Source organism: Notothenia rossii (assembly GCF_949606895.1).
Source record: "Notothenia rossii genome assembly, chromosome: 6".
In the NCBI taxonomy this organism is placed as follows: Eukaryota; Metazoa; Chordata; class Actinopteri; order Perciformes; family Nototheniidae; genus Notothenia; species Notothenia rossii.
In genome coordinates this window covers 85,318,563-85,337,706 of record NC_136909.1, presented here as the reverse complement: position 1 = coordinate 85,337,706, position 19,144 = coordinate 85,318,563, and the positions used below count along the sequence as shown (strand labels likewise).

Below are 19,144 nucleotides of genomic sequence, written 5' to 3'. Positions count from 1 at the left end.
TTTAAGAGTTCTCTCCTGCTGATGTTCAGGTGTATATCAGTATGTAGTGTCTCTACTTTAAAGAGTCCTCGCCTGCTGATGTTCAGGTGTATATCAGTATGTAGTGTCTCTACTTTAAAGAGTCCTCTCCTGCTGATGTTCAGGTGTATATCAGTATCTAGTGTCTCTACTTTAAAGAGTCCTCTCCTGCTGATGTTCAGGTGTATATCAGTATGTAGTGTCTCTACTTTAAAGAGTTCTCTCCTGCTGATGTTCAGGTGTATATCAGTATGTAGTGTCTCTACTTTAAAGAGTCCTCTCCTGCTGATGTTCAGGTGTATATCAGTATGTAGTGTCTCTACTTTAAAGAGTTCTCTTCTGCTGATGTTCAGGTGTATATCAGTATGTAGTGTCTACTTTAAAGAGTCCTCTCCTGCTGATGTTCAGGTGTATATCAGTATGTAGTGTCTCTACTTTAAAGAGTCCTCTCCTGCTGATGTTCAGGTGTATATCAGTATGTAGTGTCTCTACTTTAAAGAGTCCTCTCCTGCTGATGTTCAGCTGTATATCAGTATGTAGTGTCTCTACTTTAAAGAGTTCTCTTCTGCTGATGTTCAGGTGTATATCAGTATGTAGTTTCTCTACTTTAAAGAGTCCTCTCCTGCTGATGTTCAGGTGTATATCAGTATGTAGTTTCTCTACTTTAAAGAGTCCTCTCCTGCTGATGTTCAGGTGTATATCAGTATCTAGTGTCTCTACTTTAAAGAGTCCTCTCCTGCTGATGTTCAGGTGTATATCAGTATGTAGTGTCTCTACTTTAAAGAGTTCTCTCCTGCTGATGTTCAGGTGTATATCAGTATGTAGTGTCTCTACTTTAAAGAGTCCTCTCCTGCTGATGTTCAGGTGTATATCAGTATGTAGTGTCTCTACTTTAAAGAGTTCTCTTCTGCTGATGTTCAGGTGTATATCAGTATGTAGTGTCTACTTTAAAGAGTCCTCTCCTGCTGATGTTCAGGTGTATATCAGTATGTAGTGTCTCTACTTTAAAGAGTCCTCTCCTGCTGATGTTCAGGTGTATATCAGTATGTAGTGTCTCTACTTTAAAGAGTCCTCTCCTGCTGATGTTCAGCTGTATATCAGTATGTAGTGTCTCTACTTTAAAGAGTTCTCTTCTGCTGATGTTCAGGTGTATATCAGTATGTAGTTTCTCTACTTTAAAGAGTCCTCTCCTGCTGATGTTCAGGTGTATATCAGTATGTAGTTTCTCTACTTTAAAGAGTCCTCTCCTGCTGATGTTCAGGTGTATATCAGTATCTAGTGTCTCTACTTTAAAGAGTCCTCTCCTGCTGATGTTCAGGTGTATATCAGTATGTAGTGTCTCTACTTTAAAGAGTTCTCTCCTGCTGATGTTCAGGTGTATATCAGTATCTAGTGTCTCTACTTTAAAGAGTCCTCTCCTGCTGATGTTCAGGTGTATATCAGTATGTAGTGTCTACTTTAAAGAGTCCTCTCCTGCTGATGTTCAGCTGTATATCAGTATGTAGTGTCTCTACTTTAAAGAGTTCTCTTCTGCTGATGTTCAGGTGTATATCAGTATGTAGTTTCTCTACTTTAAAGAGTCCTCTCCTGCTGATGTTCAGGTGTATATCAGTATGTAGTTTCTCTACTTTAAAGAGTCCTCTCCTGCTGATGTTCAGGTGTATATCAGTATCTAGTGTCTCTACTTTAAAGAGTCCTCTCCTGCTGATGTTCAGGTGTATATCAGTATGTAGTGTCTCTACTTTAAAGAGTTCTCTCCTGCTGATGTTCAGGTGTATATCAGTATGTAGTGTCTCTACTTTAAAGAGTCCTCTCCTGCTGATGTTCAGGTGTATATCAGTATGTAGTGTCTCTACTTTAAAGAGTTCTCTTCTGCTGATGTTCAGGTGTATATCAGTATGTAGTGTCTACTTTAAAGAGTCCTCTCCTGCTGATGTTCAGGTGTATATCAGTATGTAGTGTCTCTACTTTAAAGAGTCCTCTCCTGCTGATGTTCAGGTGTATATCAGTATGTAGTGTCTCTACTTTAAAGAGTCCTCTCCTGCTGATGTTCAGCTGTATATCAGTATGTAGTGTCTCTACTTTAAAGAGTCCTCTCCTGCTGATGTTCAGGTGTATATCAGTATGTAGTGTCTCTACTTTAAAGAGTCCTCTCCTGCTGATGTTCAGCTGTATATCAGTATGTAGTGTCTCTACTTTAAAGAGTCCTCTCCTGCTGATGTTCAGGTGTATATCAGTATGTAGTTTCTCTACTTTAAAGAGTCCTCTCCTGCTGATGTTCAGGTGTATATCAGTATCTAGTGTCTCTACTTTAAAGAGTCCTCTCCTGCTGATGTTCAGGTGTATATCAGTATGTAGTGTCTCTACTTTAAAGAGTTCTCTCCTGCTGATGTTCAGGTGTATATCAGTATCTAGTGTCTCTACTTTAAAGAGTCCTCTCCTGCTGATGTTCAGGTGTATATCAGTATGTAGTGTCTACTTTAAAGAGTCCTCTCCTGCTGATGTTCAGGTGTATATCAGTATGTAGTGTCTCTACTTTAAAGAGTCCTCTCCTGCTGATGTTCAGGTGTATATCAGTATGTAGTGTCTCTACTTTAAAGAGTCCTCTCCTGCTGATGTTCAGGTGTATGTCAGTATGTAGTGTCTCTACTTTAAAGAGTCCTCTCCTGCTGATGTTCAGGTGTATATCAGTATGTAGTGTCTCTACTTTAAAGAGTCCTCTCCTGCTGATGTTCAGGTGTATATCAGTATGTAGTGTCTCTACATTAAAGAGTCCTCTCCTGCTGATGTTCAGGTGTATATCAGTATGTAGTTTCTCTACTTTAAAGAGTCCTCGCCTGCTGATGTTCAGGTGTATATCAGTATGTAGTGTCTCTACTTTAAAGAGTCCTCTCCTGCTGATGTTCAGGTGTATATCAGTATGTAGTGTCTCTACTTTAAAGAGTCCTCTCCTGCTGATGTTCAGGTGTATATCAGTGTATAGTGTTTCTACTTTAAAGAGTCCTCTCCTGCTGATGTTCAGGTGTATATCAGTATGTAGTGTCTCTACTTTAAAGAGTCCTCTCCTGCTGATGTTCAGGTGTATATCAGTATGTAGTGTCTCTAATTTAAAGAGTCCTCTCCTGCTGATGTTCAGGTGTATATCAGTATGTAGTGTCTCTACTTTAAAGAGTCCTCTCCTGCTGATGTTCAGGTGTATATCAGTGTATAGTGTTTCTACTTTAAAGAGTCCTCTCCTGCTGATGTTCAGGTGTATATCAGTATGTAGTGTCTCTACTTTAAAGAGTCCTCTCCTGCTGATGTTCAGGTGTATATCAGTATGTAGTGTCTCTAATTTAAAGAGTCCTCTCCTGCTGATGTTCAGGTGTATATCAGTATGTAGTGTCTCTACTTTAAAGAGTCCTCTCCTGCTGATGTTCAGGTGTATATCAGTATGTAGTGTCTCTACTTTAAAGAGTCCACGTACAATGCATTGGAGCACTGGCCAAATGAAGCGCGAGTGTTACGTATTGATGTCACTCTGATCGGAAAGTGAACAAAGGAGTCCAACTCGAGAAAGGCTTTACAGACCATTTTGAATGCACCAAAACCTATATAACACACTACTAGAGAAACGCACAACATTTATAACAGGGCCTCTTTAATAAAAACAGATCTGAGTGAGTCCAGCCTCAAAACATCTTCACAGAATTTATTAAATGGAGTCGAGGTACATCAAATAAACTGTGTTTCATATTTCTGCTTGGGGAGAAAAGAAGAAGGTATAGATAGATAGTGTCTCTGGTAAATAGCTCACTTTCTTCTCTCCTCTCTCCTCAAGGGCATGAGAATGCAATTCTCCTTGGCCTCTGACTCATTTTTTTAAAAGTATGTCGGTGGATGAGACTGAAAATTGTGTGAGAATCCTGCAGATGCTTCACACTGATATAATGGATTTTTGGAATAGAGAAGAAATAGTGACGCTTGGTTTTTTCTGTAACTAACCGTCAACCTTCATGTTGTCGGGTCAGATTCCACCTCTTCCTACATGTTTTTATATCAGGATAAGAGCGTATTTCGTGTCCTTGCCACAAACATAACAAGGATGGTTTCATACTATGTTCATCTCACAAAAGCAAACCCTACTTTCATTGAATTATTGGTGTTTTATTTAGCATCTGGTGTCATTACGTGTCATAATACTCTATCAGAAGTCAAAGTCATGCATTTAAAACGTCACGTAGAAGTATTATAAGCAAAATATACCTCAAGTATGGAAAGCTAAAAATACTTCCTCCTCACGTTCTGGATTAGAATATATGACATTCTTAGATTGTTAATTTTCTTACTTCAAGTAGTATTTTATTCTGATACACAAATTGTTCATGTTTACGGCTTTATTTGTTTACTTTTTTGTAATGCAGTGGATAATTTATGCAAACTCTTAAAGCTCCCATGTCATGGCCATTTCTACTGATCATAATTCCATTGTTGAGGTCTACTAGAATAGATTTAAATTGTGCAATTTTCCAAAATCACATTGGTTTCTCATACAGCATCTCCCCCCCCCCCCTCCCTGTGAGCCCAGTGTGCTCTGATTGGTCGGGACCCAACTCGTCTATTTCCCAACGTTCAGGGAGCTCTATGCAAGTCAATGGGACTCCCTGTTAGTTAGCCAAGGGGTCCTGGTGAGTGAGGGGCTCCACGGATTGGTCCATTTGGGCCAATCCGGTCATTTGTTGTTGATTTGGGTGTTCACACGTCACAGAACCCAGGAAGCAAACAATGGAAAAAGAGAAATGTCCAACGAGGCGTTCTGGGGCAGCATAGACAGGTCTTCTCTGTGTTAGAGTTTTACTCCCCACAGGGTGTACTTTGAGGGTTTGTGACTCTGCAGACCGTGTACATGCAGAAAAACCTTCATAACACACAAGGGGACGGGTGATAACCAGAAAAGCATGACATGGGAGCTTTAATCTGAAAAGTAACTAAAGCTGTGAGACAAATGTGAAGTAGATGTATAAAATATCTACCAATGATATGAAGTGGAGGAGAATTAAAAGCTTGAGTACAGCTCTTGAGTGAATGCACTGACGGTGGTTGAGCTCTCCTGATCTCCTTTCTTTCTCCTTCTCTTCAGGAGGCGCAGAGAGAAGCTCCAGGCTCACCTGAAGGAGAGTCGCAGTCTGAAGAACTACACTGCTAACTCCCATAACTCCCATAATGCCCTGGACGCCAAGCTGAGGGCCCCTAACGCCAACCTGCAGATGCACGAGGTAACACAACTTATCCATCACAACTTTCTTTCAGAGTGCTGCTGCTTTTCTACTGAAGGACATAAACTAATGTGTGTTTACTGTGTGTGCACGTGTATGTACAGAAAGTCAGGGTGCTCTGATTCCATTTCTTCACAGGTGGTAAAAGTACTCAGATCTTGTACTTGAGTAACAGTAGAAGTACTCAGATCTAGTACTTGAGTAAAAGTAGAAGTACTCAGATCTAGTACTTGAGTGAAAGTAGAAGTACTCAGATCTGGTACTTGAGTAAAAGTAGAAGTACTCAGATCTTGTACTTGAGTGAAAGTAGAAGTACTCAGATCTTGTACTTGAGTAACAGTAGAAGTACTCAGGTCTTGTACTTGAGTAAAAGTAGAAGTACTCAGATCTAGTACTTGAGTAAAAGTAGAAGTACTCAGATCTTGTACTTGAGTAAAAGTAGAAGTACTCAGATCTTGTACTTGAGTAAAAGTAGAAGTACTCAGATCTAGTACTTGAGTAACAGTAGAAGTACTCAGATCTTGTACTTGAGTAAAAGTAGAAGTACTCAGATCTTGTACTTGAGTGAAAGTAGAAGTACTCAGATCTTGTACTTGAGTAAAAGTAGAAGTACTCAGATCTAGTACTTGAGTAACAGTAGAAGTACTCAGATCTTGTACTTGAGTAAAAGTAGAAGTACTCAGATCTAGTACTTGAGTGAAAGTAGTAATACTCAGATCTAGTACTTGAGTAAAAGTAGAAGTACTCAGATCTAGTACTTGAGTGAAAGTAGAAGTACTCAGATCTTGTACTTGAGTAAAAGTAGAAGTACTCAGATCTTGTACTTGAGTAAAAGTAGAAGTACTCAGATCTTGTACTTGAGTAAAAGTAGAAGTACTCAGATCTTGTACTTGAGTAAAAGTAGAAGTACCAGAGTGTAGGAATACTCTGTTACAGTAAAAGTCCTGCATTCAAAATGTTCCTCAAGTGAAAGTAGAAAAGTATTCTCATCAAAATATAGTGAAAGTAGCGACAGTAAAAGTAGTCATTGTGCAGATTGGTCCATTTCAGAATAATATATATGATATGTTTTATAATGATTGATCATGAAAGTGTTCTCAAAGCTGGTTTTCAAAGACCCTACACAACACAAAGAAACACAACCTCTTAAATAATATTTTTCTCCATCTATTAAATGCTATTAAGACACATGTACGATGTTGTGTTGCTCAAATCAGCTTACATTTAAAATATCTGGTAGAAGGGAGCATCACAAATCCTGCATACTCTGTACACATATTACACCTCTCATTGAGTTATTCACCCCCTGCAGATTTTAGCTGCTATTAAATCACTTTATATTCCCGTCTCCACCTGGAACCTCGCAGCTCTTTGAGTGAGAAATCGTTCTGTGGTTTGGGAGTCCGTTGTCATTCATCTTCTTCTCAGCGCTCTTTGTCATCGCATGTCTCCCAGAAGTGTGTTTCAGAGTAGCTGGCATAGAAAGCATCACATTAATTCAAATGTCAGTCAAAAAAATCCATGCTTTTGGGAGTATGTGTTTGTGCAGCAGTTGGCATGAACAAGCTGTCAGTGTTTGCGCATGTTTGTAATCCACACAGGTTAGACAGCACTATGGGGTAAACTGTTTCAACTAGGGCAGGATTTAAATTTACAATGAAGTGAAGCACATGTAGACTCTGGGGACTCGCAGTCCATCATAAACACATTGGTGGAATGGAGAGGCTGCATGGGGCCTCACATTGCGCAGGGGGCCTCGCGCAGGGGTCCTCGGCTCATGAGCTCGGCTTGTGCACAGTTCTCAGTGCATTCTTTGTTTACCATTCATTCAAGTATGTTATACCTTGTATCTGCTAATGTACAGGAGGAAGAGTGATACACTGTCTGTCTAGTTGGCTTACATAACAGTTAAAGTTTACAGCCTAAAAAACATGGAGCATTTTTTCCCCTTTTATTCCTTTTTATGTCAATTTGCACATTTCATGGTGATGCTCAGCCTCTCCCCTTAACTCCTAACAGTCATCATCATGTCAACCACAACACAGAGACATACTGATAGAAATGTGTGTGTAGTTGTTGATACATTGCTGAAAGAGGGAACTACATTTGAATACAGATTTAAGAAATATCAGTTTTTGAGCATGTCATAAGCATGTTTTGTCTTGACTATATAACAACTATATTATAATAAAAATAATATAGTATTTATATTATTGAATTGATTATGATTATTAGTAGAAGTAGTTTATTTGCATTAATTATATTTTAATATTTTTGAGGCTAGTATTTGGCAGGAAATGCAGACGTATTCACCTGTAAACACATACTGAACGACATAAATACACATTTACCTCACTGTATAAAAAAGTAACTGTGTTGATAATAATAATAATAATAAACAGGAATTATATTTGCAAAGTACTTTGTTTCCAAAAAAAAAAGTTTCACTCCTGTCGGTTGGGGGGGGGGGGGGCGGGGGCCTCATCTCACAATGTCGCTCTAGGCCCCAAGTTGGCCAGGAACGGCCCTGAGTGGAAGCACATGCACGAGTATCCTGAATTTGAGACCTAGTTTGCATGAGGTAAAAACTAGAATGTCTAGGAAGAAAAGTCTACATTGGTTATTCTAAAAAAGAGCTTCAAACTAAATAAATGCCAGTGATATTTAAAATGTATGATGGAAGGTAAGAGGGAGGAGATCAATGTGACACAAAAGCTCGTAACTCCTTTTTATATTTCCTGCCAACTGTTACCTTAACCCTTAGATGCATAGGTGGGTCTTTGGACCCGGTGAGGTGCTTTTCTTGAAGTATCTTTGTAATTACATTTTTGTATCATTTCATATTCCAGCTATTCCTCAAAAAACATGTGTTGGATATCATCATTTTAAATTTACATTATTTGATATATTTTAAGAAATTGTAGTTTATGTATTACTACCCCAAGCTTCCATAAGTGGGTCAAAAATGACCCGCATGCATTTTCTATGGAATTTTGTCTTTTTTTCAAAATCTAAAACAAATGTCTAAAATTATAAATAGTGAAAAATTAAATATAAAATATTTCTAGTGTGGACCTAAATATAATACGACATATTATACAAGTGATTTTTCTGGCATAAAAACACATATTATCCTAATACGGGTCCTTTTTGACCCGCTTACTGTATGGAAGAGTGTAGGGTCCAGTCACTCTAAGGGCATCTAAGGGTTAAAACCATCTGTATTTGTTGTTTCTATGAACTAGACATTTTATGAAATTATGCTACATCATATAGCGTTAACTTCTATTTATTTGCAAAGTGTCTTCCTGCAATACAACAACACAATCAAAATACAACAATACAGTGAAAGAGGGGAGATACAAAATATGTTATTAAATTAAAGAGGATTATGAACATTCTGAGATGTGTTAAAGGTCTATCTAAATGCTAAGCTAAATAGCATTAGCCTCACATTGACTCAAAGACATAGGAGTGTTATTGATCTTCTCATCAAGTTGATTATTTTCACTAAGGATCCGTCTCTCTTCACACTAGTTTCAGTGATATTGGTTATAAAATAGCACTAGCAGATAATCAGGCTTCACCTCTGGGAGGCAAATTAGTACCGTAATTTTCGGACTATAAGCCGCGCCTTTTTTCCAATTTTTCGACGCTGCGGCTTATATAACGGTGCGGCTAATCTATGGATTGTTACAGCTAACGGCCACTAGGGGACCTCCTAAATCTATGGGTTTTACAGGTTACAGTCCACCCCCTTTAACTCTATGGGCTCTATGGCCGGTCCGCGCCCCCCACCCTTAAGCGGCGGGCTCCAGCAGGAAAAGCTGGAGGCCGGAAAAGAGTGAGACAGGTAGCGCGCAAAAGTAAAAGTGGAACCGAGAGTGGTACGAGAGACAGAACGAGAGCAAGACAGACAGACATTACGAGAGCGAGACAGTTTGTCCCCGTACCACTGGTTGAAAACCACTGCTGTAGATCACTGCCGGTACGTGCGCTGGGAGCGCACCGTTTAAGTTTGAAAGTTGAAAAGTTTGTGTGTCTGAAACGCTATGTGATACAGTACAGTTTACACAGCACATGTGCTGTAGCTTCTATTGCACTAAATGCTAACACTTGAATACGTTATGCAAATATGCAACTTGTTTGTTGAAATGTTAATAAATGGGAGCTTCCTCAAACAGCCATCTCTTTCCCGACAATCCCCTCTGTGCACGAACCCTTACATATGGTAATTAAACATTAAAACACCTGCGGCTTATAGTCCAGTGCGGCTTATATATGTACACATCATTCAATTTAGCTGCTGCGGCTTATATTCAGGTGCGCCTTATAGTCCGAAAATTACGGTAAATTGTCGTTAAAAGTTGTAACAAACAGTTTACATATGTCTTTTACATTTCGTTTTTTTACGGCTTTCTACTTTGTGCTTGGCCATTTTCATAACAATATTCACCTTTCCATCTGCAAATAGTATATGTGATGCAGTCTTTGCTTCAAGCCTCCAAAGACTCTTCAGTGTAAAGCCTTTCGTCTTTATAACAGAATGATAATATGTGTTTCTAGACGTTTCTTTAGCATGAAACCACTGAGAACGCGCTGTGGAGATACTTAATCTTGCTCTCTGAGACTTATATTTAAGCAAACCACTGTGGTGTTTGTTAGTCTTGTATTATAGTCATTGTTATGACCGGCCCGTAGGCCACAACAGGAAAAGAGAGAGACGTTCGAGGGTTCCAAAAACCACGGCACTTTTATTGTGGCAATTCCAAAATAACATCGACAATATGAGAGGATGGGCGAGGGGAAAGGATCCCGGCGAGAGTCTTCCTGCAGCGGGCTTGGAGAGAGTGGCGAAGGCCCCGTGACTCCGAGTCATGTCAGCTGGGCTTAAGTAGAAACCTGGGACTCCGGCCAGGTGTCCCTCCCCAGTCATGCTGATTGGCCTCCTCAGCTCCACCCCCATCACAGGACCTGCAACACACCTGCAACCTAAAGGCCACAGGCTCTGAGGCCGTCACATCATAAAATGAGTCATCTTCACACAGAATAATGTTGCATGCTGGTCATCAGATTATTATAAAATACAGGCTGACAGTATAAACACTTTCAACTTGAATCAACAGGTCAAAGATAAGATAAGAAGTACTTTATTGATCCCAATGTGGGACATTTTTGGGTTGCAGCCGCATAAAAAGACACGGCATTGTCAAATACAAATGTAAAGAAAAGAAAAAAACAAGAAAGTAGAAAATATACATGTTGAATTTACAAATGAACAATACAAATATATAAAGTAAGGTATTATATATACATAAGTATGTGGCATATGGAATATCAGAATCAGAATCAGAATACCTTTATTAGTCACACAGAGGGGACATTTGCATCATTACAGCAGGAAAGATTCACAGACAGCTTTAATGTTATATGTTAAAAAAAAGTTATGATATAATACAAATATAATAAAAAAATAAAACATTACAAATATTAAATATGATCTGTTTTATTAAAGAGTGTCTGATGAAGCAGGACTGCAGCTTTAATCATTAGATTATTTCATTTATTTCATTTAATCGTTTATTTGAATAGGGACAATAAACATTAATGAACACTTCAGACGAATAATGCTTCAAGTGTAAATATGCCCGGATTTTAGATTTGAGCTAATTTCCATCCGTAGTCCCCGACATACAACATATAAGAACATGACATTTGTAAACATAGCAAAATATAAATACATGATATGCAAAAGAGCAAGAGCAGCATACACAAGTATTTACCACATGGCTGTACACTATAGCAGCAACGACATGTAAAGTGCAAGAGGAGATACCCCTGTGTCAAAGTCCATTTAGCGGTGATTGTACGTCTGGTTGTTTCTCAACCATTCTTTGAGTTGACTTTATAGACTTTAAAACATAAGAGCGTTGTTGAGAGTAGATCTTGAGTTTCAGTTCACAAAGGGTTCAAATCAGATCCAGCTCGGAGGTGGAGGAAACAGAGCTGCAAAGTAATCTGTGAAATCTGGAGTTTGTGGAGCAACGTGTCAGGTGTGCCACGTCGTATCAGCCTCACTCTGAGTGCTCTGCCAAGGACAAACCGGCTCCAAAATGCACGCACACACCACGGGAAGAACAGCAACCCACCCTGCTCCATGCATTAAGCTCTTATATTGAGCAGGCGTAAGAGAAAACATAATTTAGCACTTCAATTTAAAACTAAATGTTGCAGTAATTGAGAAAAAAAGAAGTAGAGATCTTGTTTAATGTGCACATAGTTAATGGTTGTTTGTGCAAATGCTTTAATATGTATTTATGACACACTATACAATACAATACAGCTTTATGTATAAAGCACTTTAAAACCTCCAGGCCAAAGTGCTGCACAGTCAAATCACAAACAAAAGACAATCTAAAAGCAACAATCTAAAATACATCAATACGCAAAGGAGAAGGGGTGGGTTACGGATCCATTATTGAGTTGATTGAAAATGTCTGTTTGAAATATTTAGACAAATAGAAAAAAAGTATTTCTTTAAAGTAGAGACACTACATACTGATATACACCTGAACATCAGCAGGAGAGGACTCTTTAAAGTAGAGACACTAAATACTGATATACACCTGAACATCAGCAGGAGAGGACTCTTTAAAGTAGAGACACTACATACTGATATACACCTGAACATCAGCAGGAGAGGACTCTTTAAAGTAGAGACACTACATACTGATATACACCTGAACACCAGCAGGAGAGGACTCTTTAAAGTAGAGACACTACATACTGATATACACCTGAACATCAGCAGGAGAGGACTCTTTAAAGTAGAGACACTACATACTGATATTCACCTGAACATCAGCAGGAGAGGACTCTTTAAAGTAGAGACACTACATACTGATATACACCTGAACATCAGCAGGAGAGGACTCTTTAAAGTAGAGACACTACATACTGATATACACCTGAACATCAGCAGGAGAGGACTCTTTAAAGTAGAGACACTACATACTGATATACACCTGAACATCAGCAGGAGAGGACTCTTTAAAGTAGAGACACTACATACTGATATACACCTGAACATCAGCAGGAGAGGACTCTTTAAAGTAGAGACACTACATACTGATATACACCTGAACATCAGCAGGAGAGGACTCTTTAAAGTAGAGACACTACATACTGATATACACCTGAACATCAGCAGGAGAGGACTCTTTAAAGTAGAGACACTACACACTGATATACACCTGAACGTCAGCAGGAGAGGACTCTTTAAAGTAGAGACACTACATACTGATATACACCTGAACATCAGCAGGAGAGGACTCTTTAAAGTAGAGACACTACATACTGATATACACCTGAACACCAGCAGGAGAGGACTCTTTAAAGTAGAGACACTACATACTGATATACACCTGAACATCAGCAGGAGAGGACTCTTTAAAGTAGAGACACTACATACTGATATACACCTGAACATCAGCAGGAGAGGACTCTTTAAAATAGAGACACTACATACTGATATACACCTGAACATCAGCAGGAGAGGACTCTTTAAAGTAGAGACACTACATACTGATATACACCTGAACATCAGCAGGAGAGGACTCTTTAAAGTAGAGACACTACACACTGATATACACCTGAACGTCAGCAGGAGAGGACTCTTTAAAGTAGAGACACTACATACTGATATACACCTGAACATCAGCAGGAGAGGACTCTTTAAAGTAGAGACACTACATACTGATATACACCTGAACATCAGCAGGAGAGGACTCTTTAAAGTAGAGACACTACATACTGATATACACCTGAACATCAGCAGGAGAGGACTCTTTAAAGTAGAGACACTACACACTGATATACACCTGAACGTCAGCAGGAGAGGACTCTTTAAAGTAGAGACACTACATACTGATATACACCTGAACATCAGCAGGAGAGGACTCTTTAAAGTAGAGACACTACATACTGATATACACCTGAACACCAGCAGGAGAGGACTCTTTAAAGTAGAGACACTACATACTGATATACACCTGAACATCAGCAGGAGAGGACTCTTTAAAGTAGAGACACTACATACTGATATACACCTGAACATCAGCAGGAGAGGACTCTTTAAAGTAGAGACACTACATACTGATATACACCTGAACATCAGCAGGAGAGGACTCTTTAAAGTAGAGACACTACATACTGATATACACCTGAACATCAGCAGGAGAGGACTCTTTAAAGTAGAGACACTACACACTGATATACACCTGAACGTCAGCAGGAGAGGACTCTTTAAAGTAGAGACACTACATACTGATATACACCTGAACATCAGCAGGAGAGGACTCTTTAAAGTAGAGACACTACACACTGATATACACCTGAACATCAGCAGGAGAGGACTCTTTAAAGTAGAGACACTACACACTGATATACACCTGAACGTCAGCAGGAGAGGACTCTTTAAAGTAGAGACACTACATACTGATATACACCTGAACATCAGCAGGAGAGGACTCTTTAAAGTAGAGACACTACATACTGATATACACCTGAACATCAACTGGAGAGGACTCTTTAAAGTAGAGACACTACATACTGATATACACCTGAACATCAGCAGGAGAGGACTCTTTAAAGTAGAGACACTACATACTGATATACACCTGAACATCAGCAGGAGAGGACTCTTTAAAGTAGAGACACTACATACTGGTATACACCTGAACATCAGCAGGAGAGGACTCTTTAAAGTAGAGACACTACATACTGATATACACCTGAACATCAACTGGAGAGGACTCTTTAAAGTAGAGACACTACATACTGATATACACCTGAACATCAGCAGGAGAGGACTCTTTAAAGTAGAGACACTACATACTGATATACACCTGAACATCAGCAGGAGAGGACTCTTTAAAGTAGAGACACAACATACTGATATACACCTGAACATCAGCAGGAGAGGACTCTTTAAAGTAGAGACACTACATACTGATATACACCTGAACATCAACTGGAGAGGACTCTTTAAAGTAGAGACACTACATACTGATATACACCTGAACATCAGCAGGAGAGGACTCTTTAAAGTAGAGACACTACATACACATTTTTTTTAAAGTCTTGTTCCTTGTTATTGTCAGGACTTATAACTGGAAACTTAAAATATGTATCCCTTTTTGTATTGCTGTAACTTTTATATCTTTCTTATTTTTTCGTAAATCTTTTCCCTACTTTTTCTTATTATGGACGTCAATGGAGGAGATGTTCAAACTGCTCTTTAAACTGCTTCTTTCATCTCTTCGCTCCTTTCACACTGTAAATGGGTCACTGGACCTTATCACTTCACTTCAGCTTTCTCATATCTTTTTCATACTTTCTGAGAAATCACAGTTTAGGTTTTATGCTTCTTTTAAGACTTCCAGAGACTTTACAAACGGGAGTGGGTCAAGTAAAATATTGTAAAATGTTCTTTCGAGCGCCCACAGGAGTTGGTTGCACGTTGATCTATGACCCTTTGAATAGATTCAAGTTAGTCTTCACTGCGTATGTAGCTCAAGGCCAAGGTTTTTTTACACAAACATCTTTTGTGCTCCTTTATTTAAACCTTAATGTCACATATTTCACAAACAGCCAGACGCTCCTGCTATAAATGATATTGCTAAGTTGATTCAAGCTTTTTGAGCAAATACACTTTTCGTGATCAGGTGCTTCATATACATAAGCTTAGGGGTGGGGTAAATAATCGATACAGCATAGTAACGAGATACTTTGCGATATTGTGTCGATACACGGATGCCAAGTAAATTATTATTATTATTTTTTAATATAAACCTTAGCATATCCCTCCGAAAGATGGTCGTATATAAACAGGAAGTTAAGACATGTATACAATTGCAATGAAAGTAACAAAAACAATGCCATCTCCTTTTCAGGTTCAAAGAACACAAATTGGGTCATTTACATAAACTATTCATATTGCAAATACATATTTTAACAAGGAAGGGAAGACGGACATAGATATGACACATGTGATTTGCAATATTGCAACATATCGTATCGCAATACTTAGCATATCGTAGAATCGCAATATTATCGTATCGTGTCTTAACCTGTTAAGCCCTGAGCCTGTTTTTCAGGTCTGAGGCTCAAAAATGACATTCCCAGAACAAATTACTAACTTCACTTCTAAAAGGGTTAAATTAATCACCTTTTTTCTCAAAGCAATGATACACCTGTGAGTTGGATGTAGAAAAGTCAGAATCAATATAGATGTTCTTATTTTAAAGTAAATTCAGATTGAACATCGTAAAAACAATTAAATTACAGTGTCCGTCCAAAAAAAAACATTACTTATAATGAAAACCACCCTTGAATGATGGGATGGTAGACTAAAAGCTTTAGAAATCCAAACTATAACATATAATAAGTACCCTGTATCAAGACTGACGCAAAACAAGTGAAATTTGACCTTTTTAGAGAGATTTAGAAAAAAGAAACACTTCTAGGTCATTTGGGTGCATTTTCCATTTCTCTGGCCCCCCTCGTTCGATTGTGATGATTGACATCTCTTTTTAACCGTTAGAGCCAATAGAATTGAGAGGGAGGTTCCTAAAATCCATCTAAACATTACCCATTGGTGAATGAGTGATGCGCAGCCAGAATGCCCCGGAACCGGAAGCTGAAGCTCTTGGGCTTAACAGGTTAAGTATCGCGAAAGTATCGTATTGTGGGGAGCCTGGTGATTCCCAGCCATACATAAGTTACTACATTAATTTTCCCCTGATTACCTCGAAAATCCACAACAGCCCTTTTGTTACGGCTGCTATTTCTGTCTGCTCATTAATCTGCCTGTGAGTGTTTCCAGCTGTGTGCGTGTGTGTGTGATATGTAAATGAGCTGTGTGGTTGCCCTGACGTCATTGGCTGTTATCTCTTGGTCCGCCTCTGAAGAGGGTGATTGGATCGACGACAGCCAATCGCAGCGCACAGCCGGCGCACACCTGCTGGGGAGGAGTACAAAGGCCGCGGACTGTCATCACTCTGGAGGCTCTGTTGAGGAACAGACGCCTCTCGCTATTTGTTCATCATTCTGTGCTTAACTTGTGTGGTCTTAGTGATTGTGATAGATTCTGTTAACAGGGGTTAACTCGTGTGGGGTTAGTTTTGTGTAATAGTTACCTCAGCTGTGTTCCCTTACAGCTTCCCTTAGTTAGATTGTACCACTTTGATAGTGAGGGTTTTCGTTGTTATTATTATTACCTATTTTCTTTGTATGTACAAAGGCTCACTTTTTAGAGTCCTCTCTTAGTTTGGTTGCCTATTTAAACTTGCGCCCTTGTGGCCTCTTTGTTTGTTAGTTAAACCGGTGTTGTGGCATTATGTTTGTTCCAGGCTGCTTGCCTGCCATTTTGTTTAGCGCTGCTATTTAAAATAAACCGCTTATAATTATACCAATTCCAATCTGGTTGTGTTGCTTCCCTCTGATTCCCCTAGCTCAGAAGGGAACGTAATACCTTTCAATAAGCATATTTTTTAATCATTTTGTATCATAAAGATTGATACTGATTGATTATTGATGATTACAGCCACGGTAATTGACCCATACATACAGTATTAAACACCAAATAAAAGATCCATGATGCAGAAAACTGGACTTATAAGAATAATACTAATGATAATAGTAATAAATACACCAATTCTACTATTGCTTCTTCAACTATACTCAATACTATAAAGTGTTACACATAGTTTGAATTAATTCAGGTAACCAAATGCAATTGCCACGACCATTGAGTATGTATTAAGCTTGAGAAAAGTGAGAAAGTGTTAAAAAATTACACAAAAACATTTCACTTTAAGGGAAAACGTTATTATTATTATGTGATTCATTTGGACTTAAAATGCCCAATTGCTGGACTACCCTTTTAACAGAGCATATTGTGACAAAAAAAAATATATATTTGCGAAAGTGAACAGTCCCACGTTGCATGTGTCTGCATCTAAATGAAGACATGCAATCTAAGTTGATTGATCCAGCAGCGAGCGGTTGTTCATTTCTCAGCCTGTGATTAAACTGAAAATATTGAATTTTAAGTGGGACATTATCCTAGCGACCTGAGGAAGTGGGCGACAATTATTCAAACATCACTTAATGCTTGCGTGTTAATTGATTCATGTTTAAGAACAAAATGGCAGCGGTATAATCAGCCTTTCTAATCTTTACTGACTTAACAATGCTTCTACAGTTACAGGAAGAAACAAGTAGTGTGTTTAACTTGTTCTTATCCATTTTAAACCAATAAAGAGCTCTTCCTGTCAGCTCAAAAGTGCCTCTAATGAGTTTTAAAATACAGTAGATCTTGGCTTTTAAAAGGAAAACGGAGCATTTGTGACACAACAATACAGACCGTTTATAGAGGTCATCCATATAAAGTGATGTTTTCTCACTCTGCTGCAGGCGAGGTAACTCTGCCCCATAAAGTCACACAGATACAACAGCATCCTTTGACGGTGACTTCATGCCCAGTCTGGACATGTGTGGTGCAAAGGGTGCATGTAATGTCGAATATAAATGGATAAATATTTGTGTGTGTGTGTGTGTGTGTGCACAGTAATGGATGTTTTAATCTCTAAGATAAGGACTGGTATGCCTCCGACAGAACATCCGGAGGAGATGATTTTTTATGATATGTGCAGAGATGCTGCTCTCCATAATAGCCTTGCAGCGGTATAAACACACACACACACACACACACACACACACACACACACACAGAGAGAGAGAAACACACACTGCAGTCTGACGTCTAAAGCTTAGCAAATCGAACTTTGGATGGAAGAGACGGAGCAGTTTCAATTATGCGGCGTGACCGTGGACACCTGTGGAATAAATGATAGGGTGCTGCTGGAGCCTGATTGACGGAGAAAGATCGGATAACTCGCAGCTTCTCTCCAGTTCACTGCTTAATCAAATACTTCCAACAAAGGGCCCTGCGGAGCTAATCAGAGGCGCTCATTTTCTGTGACAGGCCACTGCTGGATAGCTCTGATGCCTTTGTAATGACCTGCCCGGCTATATGGCTCTGTAATCTACAATACACGTGTGGCAAGAAAAAGCACAACAAAATCCCTGTTAGGTCAGATTAGAACAATTGTAATTAGGATTTAATTGGGGCAAATGATTGAAATAAAATCAGCCTTCGTGTGGGTGCATGCTCCTAAAACACCATTAACCCTGCGTGGTGCTCTGTGTGCAGGAATTAGATTAATTGATTGCCTGCAGACATAAATCAATGTGACTCTGGATGCGTAGGTTTAGAAAACAACCAAGAAAAAAAACAATTAATTTGCATGTGAATTCCCCATAGGCTCTCGCTTAGAAATGAAATAAATAATACAAGGTTTAAAAGCAACATTTATACACAACGGATCAGACTTGTTTTTATCCACAATGCATTCTTTAGAATAAGAAAACAATATGCAGTGATTTCATGAGCCAGTGGTAATAGAGCAATTAGCCAAACAGGAGGCAAAGGTCTACTTTTGAAGAGTTTTCTATTATGTATTGGTATAATGGGGATCTGATTAAGTTTGCTCAACTGTTTTAATAGTTTACTGTTTTTACAGAGTTAAATTATCATTAATATGCAAAAGATGGGACTGCTAGCATTTTAAATTGTCTCACTTTGATTAAACAAATGTGTACTTTTGAAGACAAAATGTATCCACGCTACTCCCTTGCAAGCATGACGTTGACTTATTCCACTTTAAGACAGGATGTCACATGATATATTTCAGGATAGATAGATAGGGTGAGAGAGAGAGAGAGAGAGAGAGATGGATGGATGGATG

At 38.9% G+C, this 19,144-nt stretch overlaps 1 protein-coding gene across 1 annotated transcript in view; it reads left to right on the top strand.

Moving 5' to 3' along the window:
* nrg3a (neuregulin 3a) overlaps positions 1-19,144 on the top strand; it is a 361,916-nt gene that overhangs the window by 318,940 nt on the left and 23,832 nt on the right. The window contains exon 3 of the mRNA XM_079689985.1: positions 5,123-5,273. Within this exon, the coding sequence (XP_079546111.1) occupies positions 5,123-5,273 (151 nt within the window). The remainder of the gene's footprint in view (positions 1-5,122; positions 5,274-19,144) is intronic.